Source organism: Ixodes scapularis, unplaced genomic scaffold (assembly GCF_016920785.2).
Source record: "Ixodes scapularis isolate PalLabHiFi unplaced genomic scaffold, ASM1692078v2 PGA_scaffold9__187_contigs__length_104089568, whole genome shotgun sequence".
Classification (NCBI taxonomy): domain Eukaryota; kingdom Metazoa; phylum Arthropoda; class Arachnida; order Ixodida; family Ixodidae; genus Ixodes; species Ixodes scapularis.
Window position 1 is genome coordinate 44,298,214 of NW_024609884.1, and position 19,914 is coordinate 44,318,127.

General features: G+C 45.3%; 1 protein-coding gene across 1 annotated transcript; it reads right to left on the reverse strand.

The window, feature by feature from the left end:
• Positions 1–636: 636 nt before the first annotated feature.
• Positions 637–19,564, reverse strand: LOC8037131 (ran-binding protein 9). The gene is made up of 10 exons (XM_002404232.5): positions 19,327–19,564; positions 16,735–16,899; positions 12,082–12,272; positions 10,333–10,434; positions 10,159–10,241; positions 9,358–9,470; positions 8,068–8,514; positions 6,955–7,100; positions 2,169–2,280; positions 637–2,007 (listed from the first exon to the last, which is right to left on the reverse strand). Exons 1-10 carry the CDS (start codon positions 19,517–19,519, stop codon positions 1,877–1,879), a joined length of 1,683 nt encoding a protein of 560 aa, XP_002404276.3. The 5' UTR covers positions 19,520–19,564; the 3' UTR covers positions 637–1,876.
• Between the last annotated feature and the right edge of the window lie 350 nt (positions 19,565–19,914).

The window sequence follows — 19,914 nt, forward strand, 5'->3', positions numbered from 1 at the left end:
TCTTTTCCGTTTGTTTTTACGTAATACAGGCTTTCAAAAAGCTCGAGGTGACCATAGTACAGACAAACGAAAAAGAGTGGCGTTGTTGTCGCATTTAGCTCCGTCTCGGTGGACGCCAGCGGCCTAGGTTTCGACGGCGAGTTTCCCAACCGAGTGTTTTAGTAACGTTGGCAGAAGACGAAAATGAGCTCACTTGCGAGGCGTATATATATATATATATATTTTTAAGAAACTTAAGAATTTGCAAGCTTCTCTCAATCTTAAGAAAAAAAAAAATCTTTTTGGATTCAGAGGTTTATGCTGGTTATCTCCTGGGCTAGGTGAGGACGTGTACATTCGAAACTAGCAATATGTTGAGTAGAGAGGAACTACTTTTCTAGACACCTTTTTAGAAGACGTTTTGTGCTCCATTGTCCTCATGATCGCTGCACAATATAAACAGAGCTGCTCATTCATGCATATTCAATTCGGCCTCAAAATCTACCTTATTTTTACCCCACTTCATTCAGCCAGATTCTTGGTAAATTCGGGATTTCTTCTATTACATATTAAGATTTCAACTTTTTTTTCCCACAGGGCTGTCCAGATACCACGTAAAATGCCCAACTCCTTTGACACAGTACAAATTCAGGTATATTTTTGTAAATTTATTTATGAACTTCTTAGAACCAGTTTTGTTTTCATATCATGCAAGGTATTTGGACTCGAGGCAGTATGTCATGGCAACGTTTAATGGGCAGACAATGTTTCGCCGTTTTATTAATTTTTTTAGAAATCTATATTTCAGCTAGAAAGGAGTGGGCGATACATTGAAGATGCGTTTCTGGAGTCCGTTTGACCGCTGCACAAAATATGCATGAGGAGTTGCTAAAAATGGGCTTTAAAAAGGCATTCAAATCATAGTACATAACATATAATGTAATTTTGTAAGTATATAACTTCTCCAAATGAACCAACTGAAGCCACACAAGCCAGCAAATTCGCATCAGACCGTTGCAACAGTGTGGCAAAACCGGATTCTCTGCATTAGCTTTGTTCAAACATATCACTAACATGGCTAAGTATGCAAAGTTATATACATGTACAAAATGAACAATGACTCCAGGTTGCAAATCAATGCACAATCACAGTTCTTGGTGTGCAAACATGCGTGCTGCTTCAACACTGGATATAAAATGTTGCGGCAGTTGTCAGCAACCGGTCGTCAAATTCGGCGGGAGTTCCAAATTACACAGGCAAATCACTTCATATTTTGAAGTTCAGGAACCCAGCAAAAACGTTGGAAATCTGTCAAACTTTGCAGCTTCCAGTCGGGAATTGTAATTAAAACATCACTTGCCTTGTTCCCTGGTAAGCAAGACATTACAGGCACTCTTAACAAAATGTCTACCCTTTAGACAGTGGAGTCCCCACGCACAATGTTCGACAGGGGCAGTTTACTTCAAAGCACACACCGCAGGTTCCACAAATTCCTAGACGGCTGCCACAAGCAGATGCACAAAACTTCCGTGCCTGGACGTCGAGAGATGCGGAGCAATGTGTGCGTTGCACCATGGCCACGCTGCACACGGTAACCCCCAGAATGGTGTCAACTTATTTATTAAACCACAGCAAGATTTAACTACAGCAGCACTCAGTCAATGCAGTCCACTCAAAGTTCTTGCTTTCTTTAATAATATATATGCATATATGTTTGGCCCGTGCCCTTCTGCACTAGGCTCAAAAACAGTTCTCAGCTCGGACCAGGGGCGGTGCGCCTCCAGTGATCTGGGAGAGCTCGGACACCACACAGTCCGCTGTCAAACCAACGAGCTGGCTTGTAAAAAAGACGCTTCCAGATATAATTACATGGCAGGGGACCGAGACAGTACCACAATCACTGCAGCAGCGAGTCGATGTTGGCAAAGGCGCACGATCCCAGTCCCGCCTTGGACATGAGTTTGAGCAGCTCCCGCGAGTGAGCCACTGCAAGCTCCAAGGGAGGGCGTCGGGGCAGCTTCTGAGATTCTGCAAGGACCATCGGCAGTGGATCAGGCCCCACCTTACCGAGACAACACAGCAGGAAACGACAGGCCACCTGAGCCACACACAACTTCACAATACTTTGGGACCCCAATCTGAGCTAGAATTGGGACAGGCAAGCCACAGCAGGCTCGCAAAATTCCCACCTAAGATTGCACTGTTGAGCGCCGCACACACAGGCTCTCGCTGGACGGGGTCCAGCTGGAACCCTACTGGGCTGGTCCAGGGGTCCGCATAGGCCAATAGGCTGAAGGCATCCTGAGTTGACCGAAAGACAGGCAGGGGCACAACCTTCAGGCAATTAGCCAATCGAAAGGTACAGGCCATGAGCAAGCACCACTAGCAGCCACATTCAGGTAGTTAATGGCAACAATCGGATATTTAATGGGTCTTGAACATCAGAAAACAATAAAGCAGACACCGGCACTTGGACCTGTGCACTCCACATCAAGCTGGACACGTTAGAACAAACATTTTAAGAGGGTCCTACATGCTGCAGGACATGGTCTCCAACATGACTTGTGCACTTTCCTGGTATCATACTTTAGCTTGTTTTGCAAATGTTTAGTGCTGATCTGATGTTAGCCTTATTGCAGATGTGTTTATCTTCACAAAAGAGACTGCAACATGCTCAAATAAATTTTAAAAAATGCCAAGGGGGGCAAATCTTGTTATGCTGAACATAAAATGAGAGCTAAGTGACATTGGAAAAACCTAACCTTTTTAAAGAATGTTGTCATTTCTGCAATAAACTAAACTTGTAACAGAAAGTTTCCTTGGCTGTTACCAGTAGTATAAGGCACTAAACTACCCTTTAACTTTTCTCTGGACCTTGCTAAGATAAAAAGAAAGTTCAGTGTCCTTGTAAGCTGAATTTTACCCTGCTTGTTTACACATTTGTGCATTCAGTGTTATTGGAACATATTCCTTTTCATTCTTTCATGCATGTTTTTTTTTTTCCTACTAACAAATTACCGTAAACGACTTTGTTCTTGCGGGCTCAATATTTTGCGAATTCGGCTAAGACTGGTATTTAAGAATATTTTCCGGGCTCTAAATTTCACGAATTGGGGTAGTATGCGATGTATCTGCTACCGTAGAGAAACATATTTGTGGGTCCTTTTTGCGAATCATAGGCAATTCGCAAAAAAGTTGTTTACGGTACGTCACTGTAGTATCCTCTCTACAGTATTTTTTAGTCCAATTGTGAAAGCCACAAAAACTAAAATGCAAAGATTACAGATTTTGTGCAATGCTCAATCTGAACAATTAAAAGGTATCTCTTCCATAAAGACAGCTTGGCAAGAGGGCTCCGCACCAAAGACAGGTCAAAGCAAGGCACTCGAACCAGAGCCCACAGCTTAGTCTCGTTGGGCGCGTTAAGTTGGCGCTCCTTTACCCCTACTCTGAAGCTCCGAGTTTCATACTCCGAGCGCAGCAACTAAACGGCGCATAACGTACAAGAGCGCGACACACCGAGGCTGCGTTCCAAACCTACTCGAATGGATCCGAGTTATCCTGGCGGATTATGTCACGTGACAACAAAAATAGAGAAACGCTGGACGTGGGTAGGTTTTCAATAACCACCTTTACCCTAGAGTTAGATAGAGTAAGAACACGGCCAGAAACTGTCAACGAGCCACACCGGCCACACCATGCGAGCTCCGTCCGACCGTAAATACGGGTGGCAGAAGCCGAAAATATTTCGAAGATAAATAATTAGGCCCATATGGAGCAGCAGACTCTAAAGCAAAAGAGACTGCGACGTTATGAAGTTTCTGCGAACGTTTTAATATTCCTGAAAGGTTTGAAGGCTTGTTTCGTGCACATATCTGGAAGGTTCATTGGCCGATCTATTTATTGACCATGCATGCTGTTACGATTTAAATTAACGACAACATTCTTGAACCCGCTCGTCGACGCAGGAAACCCCCAAATTTGTCAGAGATTCCCTGGTTCCATCTTGCAGCGAGACGGAAGCCACGCCGATACCGGCACACGGTCGTTCGATAGCACGTCAATTTGTTTTTAGGCGGTATGCATGAACAAACCTTTACTGCAATGCTAACTAGTGTTTCGGCTTTCCAATCTAGTATCTTTATTTGCTGCGGCTAGGCTACGCATTCTAAGCAGGGCAGCGGTCTGATTGTCTTTTCATCACAACTGTTCTGTCGCCGAGCTACCGGCACCTCGTTCGATAGATCAATTTGTTTTCAGGCAAGACGCACGAACAAACCTTTTCCTCAACGCTCACTGATGTTTCGGCTTTCAAATCGAAGTATCTTTATTCGCTGGGCTAAGCATTATAAAAGGGACAGAGCGGTCCGAATCTCCTCATCTCGACAACTTTTCTGTCGCTGTGCTATCGGCACGCTACCGTTTGACAAATGAATTTCTTTTTTTAGGCGAGATGCACGAACAAACCTTTTTCGGAACGCTAATTGCTGTCTTGGCTTTCAAATCAAATCGTTTTAACCTGCTGGATTAAGCACTAATCAACTGAAAAGGGGCAGCAATCTGGCTACGCCTCTATAGTCGGTTGCAAGCTAAGAAAAAACCGGAAATGCCTCTCAGAGGAAAATGTAATCCTACGCCAAGAAACGCCAGCCAATCGTTTTCATGACGCCACAATTCCGTGGACCAATCGCGATCCTTTTGAAAAAAAAAAAAAAAAGCTCAACATGGCTGCTGGCCTTAGCAACGCGACGCTAGTTTCTCGTGACATTCTGCTTTTTTGCACCATGTTTTACGTGCCCGAGGTTACGCCACGAAATCTTAATGGTATCGGCTTATGTTTGCAGCAGTTTTTGCGCAACAACGTGAGAATCCAGCAACGCTATCACCAACGAAAATTTCGAAGCGGGCGCGAGGCTTAGCGCTGCTGAAAGGTGAGAAGCTACGCCAGACGTCGTCTGCTTCGTTGGATTGTGCTTCTTGAAGAACCGCTTTTGTGTCGCCGGTAAGGCTGCACCAGGCTGTCTCGTCCAAGAAGAATCAGGGGAATCGCTTTCTGATGTCACCTAGTGGGATCCATGACGGAAGACAAAGAGAGCGGGGCGCGGTGGTGGTGTCGACTTGAGAGGGTGCCGATTTGTCAAAACCCGAAAAGTATAATTATTCTTGTTTTCTATTCATCCAACAAAATAAAGGCACACATTTCGTGCGCAAAGCCCATAAAACTAAGTAAATCACTAAATATTTATTATTCGCAGGAAATATATGTGCTTCGCTTTCCTTCAATCAAAGGCGCTGGAAGACGGTATGTTAGACAGTATCTTGGACAGAAAATGAATTGGGAAGACGGTACGTTGAACATGACTTTCTTTCTTTACTAAACAGCTATTTCGTTGACAAAAACGAATTCTAACTTATTTAAATGTCCTGAATGAATTAAATAAATATTGTAGTAGTTTAAAGGGACAATGAAGGCAATTTCGGAGATCTTTTTGGCGATTGAACTGGGTTCCAGGTACGTCTCAGGCCACGTTGCCCAAATTTCAGCCGAAACCGGCGCTTGTGTGCCGCGCAAATCTATTAAACAGTCGCGGTAATAATCATACCGGGATCGACTGGGGCGACGCCCCAAGAGTTGCGGGAGAAGCCAGGAGAAGCGGAGCTCACGTGACCGATGCGGGGCCAAGGAGCGCGACGTCACAAGAGACGCGTCAGCGATTGGTCGAAACGAGAAACGTGCCCTCGGTCACGTTTTAGTTCGCGATTTTAAGAAATACTGTTCTAATTTCCGCTTGAATAACCATCAAAAGTATAAATCGAATTGGAAATGATTACTAAACCGTAAATAAAACAGCATCATTGTTTTTTTCTTTGCTACGCTGGACGCGAAACCGGCGAGGAGCAACTATGGGCCAACAAAATAAAATTAAAAAAGAACACGGTACTCGAAAGATTTTGCAAAATGGTAGCTGTAGATGGCTGTTCTAACGGCCGACTGAAGGCCAGTATTCGTTCGGGCGACGCTAGTTTTCACGTGTGGGTAGCTGTTTGTGTCCTTTGACTACGAAAAGAGGACGTCCGCGGAGGAACCGGATCCCGAAACGGCGGGATCCCTGCCGCTTTCCCTTCGGCATCTCCCCCGCGTCCGTCCTTCGGCATGCGGGCCGCTCGTTGCCGGCTGAGCGGTCTCCGTCGGGTGATGGCAGTGGCCGCCACACACATACTCCCGTTCCGTTGGTGTTCGGTCACTGAACGGAAGCTCGAACTCGCTCGCGAGAGCGGCATTCGTCCATGTTGACAGAGTCGGCGCAACGACCGCGCCACCGCGCTGCTATAACCCACCGCGGTAACCAGAGTCTCGATCTCCTAAATACTACCGATACCGACTATTCACACTTGACGTCACTCCCTACGTCACCTCCGTTTTCGGAGGCCCAGAAACGAGACTGAAGATGGTTCAGTTTCGGTTTCTTTACTTCTTTCGTCGGCACATAAATACGCGTCATAAATGTCTACAAAAAATTGGGCGGCATGCTATGTTCCCAAGAAGCATTAAAACACCATTTAAAAAAATTAAATAAAATCGTCTTCATTGTCCCTTTAAGACACGTTTCCTGGAGGAAGAAAAAGCAACGTTGCTAGCGAACTACTTTCTCGGCGGCGGAGGCACTTCAGATGGGCGCAATGCGCTTGTGGGTGGAGCTAAAAGATTGTTCTCGGGTTGCATCCGACTATAGTCTCGACGGTCTCAAAAGCGGCGCAGCCATCTTGTTTGTTTACGTGACGTCACGGACAGCAAAGAAGTCACTCGCGCTCCGAGAAATTTTCGGTGGACGAAGAGCGTGCTCGAGTGTCAGTCTCCGGTGGCACTCCTGTCCGTTTAGTGAAAGGAGCACCAAACTCTTGCGCCCCGGAGCACGGACTTAACGTGCCCAATGTCAGTCAGAGTATCCGAGGGCACCAGAGGGGGTCACTTGCCTGGATCATTTTGCGGTTGTTTTTGTTGGTGCCATACTCGTGCTTGAGCTGGATGCTCATGACGTGCAGCTCCCTGCCGAACTGCAGCATGCGCTCCATTGCAGCCTGGCTGCCTCCACACAGCTGGCGCTTGGGAGGGTCCACCTCTGCACACGTTCACCACCACTCAGCCTCACTTCTGGCCCACCAACAGCAGAAATCTCCAGAACTCCTCGTGCAGATAATAGTGGGGTCCTTGTGCAGACAAATGTGGTGTCCTAAGCCACCATGAAACGCTCTCTCGTCTACCCACGCTGTCAATACCCTCTCGTGAAAGTTGTCTCAATATCTTGCGGGGGGGAGGCAAGATGCATCTCACATTTCTGTGGTCGTTAATGGAAAATCTGCCAGGGGAGGGCACATACAAAAAAAAAATATAGCAATCCCCCCCCCCCTCCCAAACAAGCGTACCATTATCATTTAGGATTATGATAATCATATGTAACCTAATTTCAAATATGTTGCACATGTCTGTCGTCATTTCAGTATCACTCGAAATGCACTAGTACACTAAAGAAAAAACTGCCATGGGTACTCATTGGTACTCCAAGTTATTTTAGGGAGAAACTTACGGTAGATAAACAGACCATCAATGATCTGTAGTTCTGAAGTCCATCTGTCCTTGTAAATTGCTGTTCTAGTGAGACATTTGTACACATATTCCAATACCTCTACATGTGCTGTGACACAATTCACACATGATCCTGCATTTGCAAGTGTGAATGGGTGCTGTAAATGAGAGACACCCTCCAACCAAGACCTTATGCACCCACCAGCTTGGCTTTTCGGAGTAGCAAAGGTGAAAAGATTCACCCAAACAAACCTCACAACGGCGGTGCGCAGAGGCTGTACCTATAATTGTACAAAAACCCTCCCCTACTAAATGCATTCTCAGACGACATTACTCTGAAAGAGAAGTCACCTCGCTCCTTTCGCCTAACGAAAGAAGGCTCCAACCGGGGTCCCAAATTGTGACCGATCCCCAGCAGAACACAAGTTGGAGCCCCACACTAGCGTGCACATGCACGACCCGGGGCGAGAGAGCACGTCCTGCGAAGGCGTGCCTGCCCTCACCCATGTCGGCCTCGGTGCCACAGGGCTCCAGCCGGTGCAGGTGCCCGTTGTGCTGCCGGCTGTCCAAGTCCACCCCGTTGGACACCACTGTCCGCCCCTCCCCCCCTTCCACCACCATGTCAGCCATGCAGTCCTCGTCCGTGCCGTGGTTGCCATTGAGCGAGGCGTCGCCGTTGGCTGTGCTCTGGTCGTCCGGTGCCACGCCATTCGACGCCACATCGGGTGACGCCTTGGGTGACGAGCTAAGAAGCAGCAGACGAGGGCTGGCTCCTGGCGAGCGGCGGGCAGGACGCGCTTCCCCGTCTGTGCCGTTCACCATCTCAACAAACTGGCGGCAGCGCAGCAGGAACAGCAGGTTTGGGTTGCCCTCGAGCAGACCCGGGTACAGCTTCTGCGTCGTCTCAATGGCCTCGCCCATGCGGCCCGCCAGGACCAGCTTCTGAATCCCTGCAAGAGCAAGCAACATGCCACCTCCGAGTTATGCCCCGGAGCAGCCTGGCTGGTGCTCCCATTCGTTTATTACTATACATCTCCCAGATATGGGCCCACATACATAATATAAGACTGCATCATGCAAAACAGACCCAGAGATCGGCTTGTGCAAGAAATATGCAAAAATTTCACGCTTCATTACATTGTTTAAAAGAAAAGATGCCCGAATGCTTGAATTTCTAGTAGTGTAATGATTGCACATATTAATCATGGTCACCCAATTATGGCTGTACCCAACATGGTTTAGTTTGAAGCCAAAGTTCTGCTGATTTTAGCATTGCTGAACATGATGCACTATCATGTCAAAACATTTCCTACCAGCCCCATAGCATGAATGAGCTACGAAGCTGAAGGCTGTAATAGGACGACCCCCTCCAGGTACCAATGCCATCTGCTGGCTTACTCGAAATGAACAGATACAAAATCTTGCCAGAGACTAATTAAGGAAACACTGCCAAGGTTAGCACACAAGTGCACGAATGCTCCTCTCCACATTATATTCTACTCGTTCACAGGCCTAGGCAATACTTTCTTTCCCAGCACCTCAGGTAAGATTTTATTTGGGTTTATTTTGAGCAAGCCAGCCCCATAGCTTGATTCACTGGATAATAGTGGATAGTCCATGCTAGAGATAGATGAACTAAAATAACTTACTGGAATTTCATTGCTCTTCTGCGAATATGCTTAACCGATAATCGTAAACTACACTCACACTGCAACCCATAAATACCAAAGGCCAGCAATACCTTTGATATAAAACAAAAAAAGACATAAGGGAAAGAAATTTGAGAAACATACTTTGTCTATTTTTGATGGATGAGAGGTCCTCATCAAATGATTGACCAGTGCTCAGGGCAAATGCTTCAGCTGTAGCACAGTAACCATGGTGGACCAAGTAAGTTTGCACAATCCTGAAAGACAGACCAGTCTGTTGCAATTCCAGAAAATTGTCGCACAAGAATCACACGACTGACAACAAAAAAAAACTACAAAGACGCCCAAGCACTTCTTATGAGCCGTGTATACAAAAGCATGAATGTCGTTCTTCCACTTCCTTAGTTCGTCTGCGGCGTACTGGCGTGGATGGCCACGGCCGCGTGGACGGCCACGAGCTGTCCACGCGGCCGACGGCCAAGAGCTCTCGTGGTGGCTGCGCCATGCTGAGCTCGGCCGTGCAGCCTCTCCGGAGTCTGCCCGTGCGGGCTCTGCTGGCTCTGCGGCTCCATCTTACCAGCGGCCGCGTCGCCATGGTGAGGGCTTCTCTAGAGGCGGTCCTTGAACTACGCCGAGCGGCAGCCAATAAGAGCCTCGTTCCTTGAAACTATGATGTGCGCCAACCAATGGGGGCCTATCCATCAGAGTGCTGCTATGGACGACAGGCATGGCTCCATTGGGACAGGGGAGTTTATGTGCCGTTCGGCATGGCTTCAAGAGCTAATAATGCCGGTTCGCTCCATGGGACCCCCCCCCCCCCCCCAGTTAATGCTTTCGCATTAAAATATTTTTGCTGAACATACACTGCAGACCTCTCTTAACATACTGTATTCTAAGAAATGGTACCCTGAAAAATGGTAGCATGATGAGATGCAAATGATATACCTGTGTAATGTAGTCTGCCATTCACCCTGTTTGTCGTTGACAGGAAACCTCTCTATTGTGGTCCTGGTTCGCATTCTCAACTCCTGTGGAATCGGATCATGTCGCAAGTTGAAATCAGGCAGCTTAGCATTATTTCGCAGGCAGACTCGAGCAAAGCAGAAACACCAAACACACCTTCATCATGTCCTCAATGTCAAAGACGAAAGGAGACTGTCCGAAATTTGCATCCACCACCTCCCCTGGAGTTTGAAGGCCCACTGTGGGGTACAAGTTTGGCTGAAAGGACCAAAGCATAAATTGTTACACATCATGTTTAGGACGAGACAGATACAACGTGTCCGGTCCGTTTAGCAACACTGACAAAATATGCATTGGACATTTTCGAAGGACTAAGCTTATTGGGATGGTAAGCAGTTTCCTGTTCTGAGAAGATTTAGGAGAAAACAAAAACTTGAAAGGCAAATATAAGCACCTAGATTCACTAATAACAATCATGAAACAAAAAATTTAAAAAAAGACATGACAAAAAAGGGAAAGGAGGAGGAATGTTAAAATTGTGCAATTATGGCAGTGTAAAAAAAGGATCAACTGCTTAAGTCTATTATTTCAGTTGAAGAGTATAAAACTACTCGAGACAGTAGTGACGACCACAACTAAATTCAGGGTGTTTCTAGTCATTCCAACACAAACCAGACAGTGCAAACTCACCACAAAGCAATAGTTCATTAGATTTGAAGCTTCACCATTAACATGAATCAGACCAGTATGTTCTAGCATGCACACTTCTGTGGCAGTATCCCTGTTTGCAGTTTGGTTCAGTAAACAAAAATAGCTCAGACACTGTCACAGAAAATTATCTTTTGCTTGCACAGGAAAATACTGGCTATCACTTGGACAATTTTAAGGGGTACCTCAACGAAACTTGAAATATACTCTTCATGTTCAGAAATAGACTGAATATGATCCACAATATCCCCAAATGACAATTGCACGTTTATATTTTGAGCCTAATGGCTGTATTTTTCGTTAAAAACAGGCCACTCTGGCAAGTGCTCAGAGAGCAACCAGCAGAGTGCATGTCACATCCGGCGCAATCGTGACGTAGTTCGTCTCGGGATGAGGACAGCTGCGGTGAGGCTGACGTCGTCAGGATGCCCTAGCCGTTCCAGGCACCGAAGTGATCGAAGCATACCAGCGATCGGGCCACCGCAACTAACTGCAAAGCTGCTTTTGCGTGAATTTTGAGCGATGGGTTAATCTTCTATAATCTTGTGGAGGAAGAATAGTGACGTCTCGGAAACACAAAAGAGAGTCCCGTGTTGAGTGAGGAGTTCCTCCCTCCTCTCTTCTCTTGTGCTGGCCGTAGAGCTGTCGCGATGACATCAGGCTCAAAGCATGTATAGTTCTAGGCGAGACAGTTATCGTCACTACCTGTCAAGGTGCCTAGACAGGCATTACAAATGAGGCTTTAGCGACATCCACCAGGTGCTCTTTGCTAATTGTTTAATTTGTTTTAAAATTCCTTTTCATGTCTTTTTTTTTTTTAAAGAAGATATTGGTGTGTCGGATGTAGAGACCAAAAAATAAGTGCCGAAATTTTGTTGTAGTATTCTTTTAATGAGCCCATAGCTTGCTTTTTGAAACCTTAAAGGCCTGTTCCCAAACTTGCAACCGAGCAAGACAGACAGAGAGAGACAAGACCGGTTTTTAAGCCTCTTGCGACGACTTTGGACATACAAAGACGTCGCAAGAGGCTTAAAACCGGTCTTGTCCCTCTCCGTCCTACTCGGTTGTAAGTGTGTGAACGGTGCTTTAGAGGGTGACATTATAGAAACACCTACTTTTCAAATGCAGCTGAAGGACACTTCTGAATATGAGCAAGGAAACAACCAAATCACTACACTACACTTTAGTTGCACTTACTGGTAAATCTGTAAAGGCAACTCCAAGATTGTGGCCATTCTTTGTGTAAAAGCACAGGTTGTCAATCAGATTAACTCCACAGCCAATAACATCACCCGTTGTGAACGTGGGCCCATAGGGTTGGCCTGTCCCACTCGAGCAAAAGCTGTGGCCATCATCTCCATGGTAGCCGTAGGAGTGCTTGTCCCATCCTGCAATGTTTTATGCACAGTGCTGCTTAGTGGAGCACTTGCCAGCCTTCACTGGCTAACCAAAGTCCACATGCCTTTTTTACAGTCGCCTGCCATATACTGAGCTCTTAAGCCAGACGTGAAAAGGCAACAACACGAGGGTGAAAAATAAAAATAAAGAAGCTCATCATACATTTGCTTGCGCCTTCTAACAAGCTAATCGCATGCCGCATGTATGAGAGCATATCATAAAGTAAGTTACACTTGTTCATATAACACAACAATATAGATATACACTCACACCATGTATGTTCATTAAACCCTTTGACATAGTTTTTTTCCCATATGTTTTCCAGTGACTGGGTTTTGTTTCCAAAGGAATAGTATAAAGAATAGGTCAGTGCACAGTTGTTCAGTGATGTGATTGGCCTAAGCCATTTTGGAGCACCTTTCGGAGCAGCCAAAACAGTGTTCTGGAGCAGCAAATGTGGCCTTTGGAGCAACCAAAACAGTGTTTTGGAGCAGCCAAGACAGTGTTTCGGAGCAGCAAAAGTGGCTTTTGGAGCAGATATTCTTAGAAAAATAAAAATATTTAAGTGCTGTACAAAGGGCACTTTGTGTTGTGTTGTGCTCTGATGTCACGACGGAACTCGCTGCTTGTGTTTTTACTGCTGAGACATCCCACAAGTGTCCAGTGCTGTAGGCATTGCCGAGCAATTCCGAAAAACCGCTTGCCACCGTTTTACTGGTTCCTGACGTGCCAGATTTTCGTCAAATCTAAGCAAACATAATACAATGCATTGCAAGCGTCCCAGCTGGTGCCTTTGTCGCGCAATCATGTTCGCATGCACGTGAGGGCAACTTCGGTAGGCTTGCAGTTGTGCGTGCTTCGTCGCGCGAGTGGAGACAACGGCTGTTCAATTGAAACCGAAACCATGCTACTCCGCTTTGTCGTTGATTCCCAAATTTGTATGCAAGATGCAACCGTCGAGCAAATGACAAAAAACAGTCCAGCGACGCGTGCTTGCCAGGCCGGCACACAAGGTAGTATAAGCTAAACACACACGAAAAAGAAGAACCTGAGCGCATTGATGCAAGACATCGCGAGCCACGCCCAAAATCTTCTTGGAGCACTTTGTGCAATGACAGAACTTCAGACAAACAAGCACACTGTGCGGGTTCAACGTGCAGACATTGACTTCTTTGCTTTAGCTCACTTCTCTTCAACTTTCTTTCGCGGCAGATTTTTCACGTACCGGGGTACCTCTTGAAAGAAAGCCCACCGAGAGAAACCTAGGTTATCAATACTTCTATACAACGGTCTTTGAGTTAATAAGGCTTTTTTTAGTAACGTATGATTAAAACAAGAAAAGGAATGTTGATGAACATGCGGTGGCACTTAGCATATCTGCAGCGATGTGGGGACGGCAAGACCCAACATCGCGCGACCACAGTGAAAGGAAGGCAGCGACCAAATATAGATTTCCCACGGTCGTTGCTTTTAGGAGCGAGTGCTTCAGCTCACAATGTAACTCCCGCTGCGCAAAACCGTGGTTTTGTTTTACAGCATGACGGCATGGCTGGTACCCGACACGCTAGCGTCGGAGCGTCCGCACACACCCGCGTCTATCGCTGAAAATATTAAAAAAAAAAAAAAAAGATGCGAGACGAGACTGGAAAAGACGAGAACGCGAGACGGCGGGAAAACCATGCAAGACCGGATGGACAATTGATGCAGGGTACTTTGTGTCGGGCGGCCGCTTGCGCCACATAACCCACGCGTGCTCAATTACGGTACTCAGTTTATTTCGGTTTTGAAAGGTGACCGAAACTGTTTTTATTGCGCAGGTTTGGCGCAGATTACCCATATTCTGGCAAAATGTAGCGGGATGTAGCAGGGTTAGCCCCTTGGCACAGTTTGGCGCAATTGGCGCAGCAATCGCATCACTGAGTGGTTGTTTTTTTGAGAATTATCTAGCGGAGCAGATACAGTGCTTGCAAGCTGTTTAGGTTTAGGGCTCATCGTTCACAAACTTGCATTTGATTACGACTGACTCGGACAAAAGTGATTTTTAAGCCTCTGGCGACGGCTTGCGATCGGCTCTGCAGCAGCGCAGTTGGTCGTAAGCAGTCCTAAGAGGCTTAAAAACTGGTCTTGTCTCTCACTCGGTCGTAGTCAAAACGCAGGTGTGTGAATGGGCCTTTAATAGCATCAAATGAAAATATTGGCAGCGAAAAGTTGTCACCTTTCTTCCGTTCGGTTACATTTTGGCGCGCCCGCTTCCGCGACATTCCAGCGGCTCCAGATTCCTAACCGCAGGTACTTTACAGAGCAAATCCGTCAGATGATGAGCTCTCATCCTCCAAATTTAATTCTGATAATCGTAGGAAGTCTGAATCGGAAGAGACAGTGCTCCCAATGCCACTCGTGCCAGAGTGGCCAGTATACGAAGTGAGCACCATGTGTGCAGAGCGCCTAATTTGAAAATTATAAATAGCTCACCAAGGCAAAACACTGTGCGAATATAACATTTATAGTTCCCCAAAGACAACCAATAGCAACACCTCCCGCGGTGCACGCAGTTTTGCATTTAGGTGGGCATCTTCAAATGTGTAATCACTGCCGTACATATACGGCAAAGACCGTCAAAGGGTTAAAGATACAATCCTTATTCTTTTTTCTGGCATAGTCACTCAAGGACTGTAAACCCTTTTGGGAATGGGATGAGCTTCTACAAACCTGTACAGAAAAAGCCACCTCCAATTTTGTGCAACCAGTTCAGAAAAAGTTTTCAAAAGGAATTCAAGCGGGAGGTGTGGCAATATTCAGCGTACAACCCGGACTTATCCCCGTGCAACTAGCATTTGTTTGGTACAGCAAAGAAACAAGCTCAGTGGAAACTACGGGGAACCTTTTCTGTACGGTTATCGAGAAACTAATCCCTTGTTCCGATAAATGCTTACAATCCTTAAATAATTATGTAAAAAAAAAAAAAATCAATGAAAGTTGTTTTTTTAAATGAACATACAAGACATGAGTACATCTTACAATTTTTGTTTTATTAAAAAAACTCAACTTACCTTTTTAGATACCCTCAAAGCTTAAATATATGGCCCACAAACAAAGCATACAAGGCACAATAGACAAAGCTGACATGAAACATTTTTAAAGAACTATTATCCAAGTATCCTAACCAACCTTGTGCACAAAATTTGCCTGAATTCTACTGGTTAATTATGCAGAGCAGGAAAAGGTCAGCCCTTTTTACCACAGAGGGTCATAATAGTCAGCATGACACTCCATTCAGTATCATTATTTTATTGCCCCTTCCTAACAAATTAGTGGCCCACCAGTGTACCAAGTGTTATACCTAGGGCCACTAACTAAGCAATACTAAGGAGCAAGGCCACTGAGACAGCAAGACCAGTGAGAATCAGTGTTACCAGCTGTCCTCTGTTTGATTACAAAACATGCTGGCGGCACTTTTCATTTGGCTTCTCAATACCACGAGAGCAGACCGTTATCACTAGAGTCACCCACATGTTAGTTGTGAAATGCAAAAGTTGCATTTCTGAAGTATGCCTGTCACCAACAGCATTCATAAAAATATCTGCAACAAAACAGAAGCCTGCACAAGCTGTTGGCACATTAACAAATGCCGGGGGACGTGAAAAGATGAATGACTGTCGCAGAAGTGTTAGACGCGGGATGATAAGGATATCCATGCGAGCAAAGCTCTCGCATGACTCTAGTTTAACTCAACTATGCATGCAAAAAGCAATGTCTTTGATAGGTGCTTCCGCTGCAGAGGGAGTCCCTCCCATCGGAAGAACCTGCCAAACACATGCACTTCGACTTGTAGCCATGTTATTTGCCCCTAGAAAATGAAGTACAGCAAAGGAACTGCGACACTGTCAGGTAAGCAATGCAATATGTTTTAGAAGTTAGTGCACGCCAGTAGAAGCTGTTAAGACTGTGACCACATAATGGAAATTCAATGTATGACCTTTTACACTGCCCATAGTTCACTAAGCCTTCTATCGAAAGATCTGTCACTAACTAATCAAGGATACACACCGAAATGTTGGCTTATGTTTCAGCATTCTTTTAAAATAAAGCTGTTGCAATCACAAATCCAAGGCACTTTATTCTTCACAGCATGAGTGCTACAATAGTTACGTAAACAGAATTTTATGTGAGGTGTGATCAACTACTGAAAACTTCACATGATACATGCTCACATTGCAGTTATCCAGCTTGATGAATTACTGCAGACAACCCACTTAATTTTTTACAGCTTCCAAAACTAAAACTAGGCTTCTTATGCAAGTATGAAGAAGGCTGTCCACCAACAAACTAAACGTGCTGCACCTAATACCGACAATCAGATGAAGGTTCAGAGAACTGTCAGTGTGACGGTAGGGGGGCACCTGAGAGAGCGACCACGTAGATAGCAGTAATGAGCTCGATGAGCCTACTGACCGGGCAGCCTGTTCATGTTGACACCCTGAGCAGAGAGGCCAACTCCCATGTAGCCATCTCTGCCCTTGCTCACAATCTTGACCTCAAAGTAATAAAGCCCACAGGCGGCCGGGATGGGGTGCGTTGCCCGGACGCTGGCTGCATCTTTGTGGTTCTTGCCGATGCCTGCAAGTCCCAAAGACAATCAATCACGTGCAAATGCACTGCAACATTAATTATTAGAAAACTAGGCTGCCAGGAAGTGTGAGTAGTAGAAGATTATCTTTTTTGGGATGCACACCACAGAGGTGGAGTCCTTTAGCAAGAAAGAAACAGCAGCAATGGTACCATTATAGGACCATTGGCTCATACCCATCAGTAAAGAACATGAGTAACAACTATAAGTGCAACCCCCCAACTCAATGAGGGGCTCATGTACAAATGCATGCGTGCAACATGATCATACTACGTACCATGGACGCCCATTTGGGGAACTCAGAAATCGCTCAATTTCAGGCATGAATTCTATGCATAATGTTTTAGATAATGGGCTTAAATGATACGGGAATCCTACAAAATTTCGTCCAGATGTCAATTGGGAGTTTCTTATAAAAAAAAAGAAAAAAGAACTCTGGCAAAATCTAATAGATAATTGATTCCCAGAAGTGAGACATTAATATAAACACACTGTACCTTCAGCTTATTTAGAAATCTACCGTATTTACTCGCGTATAGGTCGACCTGTTTTTCAAAAATCGCCTCATCAAAACTGGGGGGTCGACCAATACGCGAATCCCGGTATTATATTTTTCAACTTTTTTTTTTTTTTCGGGGGTCCCGAAGTTAGGGGGTCGACCTATACGACGTATCGACCAATATGCGAGTAAATACGGTAGTTGTGTTTTGAAGATAATATTGCTCATTCTGTTTTTAACAAACTGCAACCAAATTGTGAATTGCAAAGGTTAAATTTTCTGACCAATTCAAACTTGTACAAGCAATAACTTGAAAATGCTACAGTGAACATAAGTCAAGTCTTGGCGATTCGTAGAATCAATCTTGGCAATTGATTGCAAGACTTTACACCTCTTTCACAATGCCACTGAAACATTTGTGACAACTTCAATAATCCAGGAGGCTTCCCTTTCCCCTCAAATGATTTTTGCAGGACCCGAGATTCTCAAGATTGCATAATCAGACCACCATTCAAGCATGATCCGACAGAGCAGCAATTGAACAGTCACACCACTTAATGCCCACCTAAAGGCAAAACCTCAGGTTGAGCTCTAGGGGTATCCTATACTTTCCAATCAGGACATTTATAGGTGACAGGTCAATGCCAGCAGCACAATGGTAACACTTCTTTGCTTGCAATAGTGTACACATCAACACGAGAAACAATAAAGGCTGGACCACCCATATCTTGTATTGAACATGTAACACAAAGACATCACATGCAACAGAAGATGTTATTGCAATTAAAACAAAACTGCTCTTGCATGCTACTATATTGGTGCAGCTTTAACATGCTGTAAGTGATGCAATGTCTTCTTTGGCTACTGAGTATTGATGAACCTTAGAATATAGCTTTTCTTACTCAGAAACTTAAGGCCGGTGTGTAAAACAGTGTGGCTTTCCATGAATTAGTTAGCATTATTGAGTCTGCTGATGAGTGCATGTACATAAGATTTCGAGCACAACAAAAAATATGAATGAAAGTCAATATCAAAACAATTCGTGGTATTTTCAAGCTCAAACGGCACCATGCGTGAAACCAGCAGAACAAACATCTAAAATCCGTATTTTAATACTTTTACCGCGAGTGTATCACTCCTTGCACTTTACTAATTAGATTAAAAGCTGAATATATATATATATGCTTTCAAGTTCACAATGGCGAAGTCAGCTAACACGACGGACGCTGCTCTTATGTGCACGTTAACGTTACTCGGCAGCACCTGACTTCGCCTGCGAAAGAGTTGAGCAAACACGATAAAACAAAACAAAAAAAAACACAGCAATGAAACTGAGTCAGGTGGCCGTCAGATACACTTTAGGTAGGCCTAGTGCAGCTGAGGTTCAACACCAAAACGAATTTGTCCATTATCGACCGCTGACGTCCATGGACGACACGACGACACCATCTCATTATCGCGATTGTGAGAGCCAAAGGACAGATCAGTCGTGGGACTACGACATCATGGTGTACTAGTGAACTGAAACGAATGCTACTCAAAAGAAATAATGACTACAATAAGCCAGATAGTAACTATTCGCGACGGCTAATCGTACTGTTGTCCAGCCAGCAAGCGTGACACCCTGAACCATAACGGCAGAAATCAGCGAAAGGGCGATGCACGCACACTGCTCACTATCGTGCCGATCGCTTCACTTTCTGTTGTGAACAGCTGAGAGAGCGTTCCTCTAATGTGCGTCATGGTCGCCTTGTTCAGCAACCAAAATTCTGCTTCGTATCGATTTTTTTTTTCTCCTTTAACTTTCGAAGTCTCATGGTCGTAATAGCTACCACGAAGGGGATCCGTGCTCGTACAAGTTTAGCTTACGTAAACAAAATGAAACGAACAGTTTGCGTAATGACTGCAAGAGACTAACCTTTATAATGCACTCGGAGATTGTTTTGTGACAAACCTATGTAGGTAAATTTGTCCTTTGGGCTCCAAGAACGTGGAAGCGGAGTTTCTTCTTCATTAACTGTTGGGTACAACAACTTGAGGCGATCACTCGATTGTTGTGAAAACGACGTTGTGGAATCGCAGCCCCCAAATGCCTGATTCATTGTCGCCATTGTGGTAGTGAGTTACCCGGATGCCCTTCCTCGGTGACGTAAAATACGTCACTTCGTGTTTTCTGACCCCTAGCCCCTAGCGCCCTAGCGACAGGCGTCGGATGCTCGCTGCCCGTCTTTTTTAATTTGAAGTTGGGCCAGTTAAACCTCCGCCACAATAATGACCGTGATAAAATTACCCTTAATTCGGAAAGTTGATGGACTAAGCCGCGGGCTGTGCAGTGGACAGTGTTAGCGTCAAAAGGTTGCGTTCGTGATGCCGAGACAGGTTACAAGTTACAACCCGTACACCTTGCAGAAAACGTCTGCTGCATTTCCGAGTGCTGCAGTATGCTGATGTACGCCACTTGATTTTCTTATCTTCAGTGTCCCCAATCGGTTAATGCTTATCAGAT

Excerpts from the sequence above, each read along its gene's own strand:
- LOC8037131 (XM_002404232.5), bottom strand. The coding sequence starts at position 19,519 with ATGGCGACAATGAATCAGGCATTTGGGGGCTGCGATTCCACAACGTCG. Across the intron at positions 9,471-10,158 it reads TGGCAGACTACATTACACAG|GATTGTGCAAACTTACTTGG; the intron begins GTATATCATTTG and ends TCTGTCTTTCAG. Across the intron at positions 8,515-9,357 it reads ATCCATCAAAAATAGACAAA|GGATTCAGAAGCTGGTCCTG; the intron begins GTATGTTTCTCA and ends TTGCTCTTGCAG.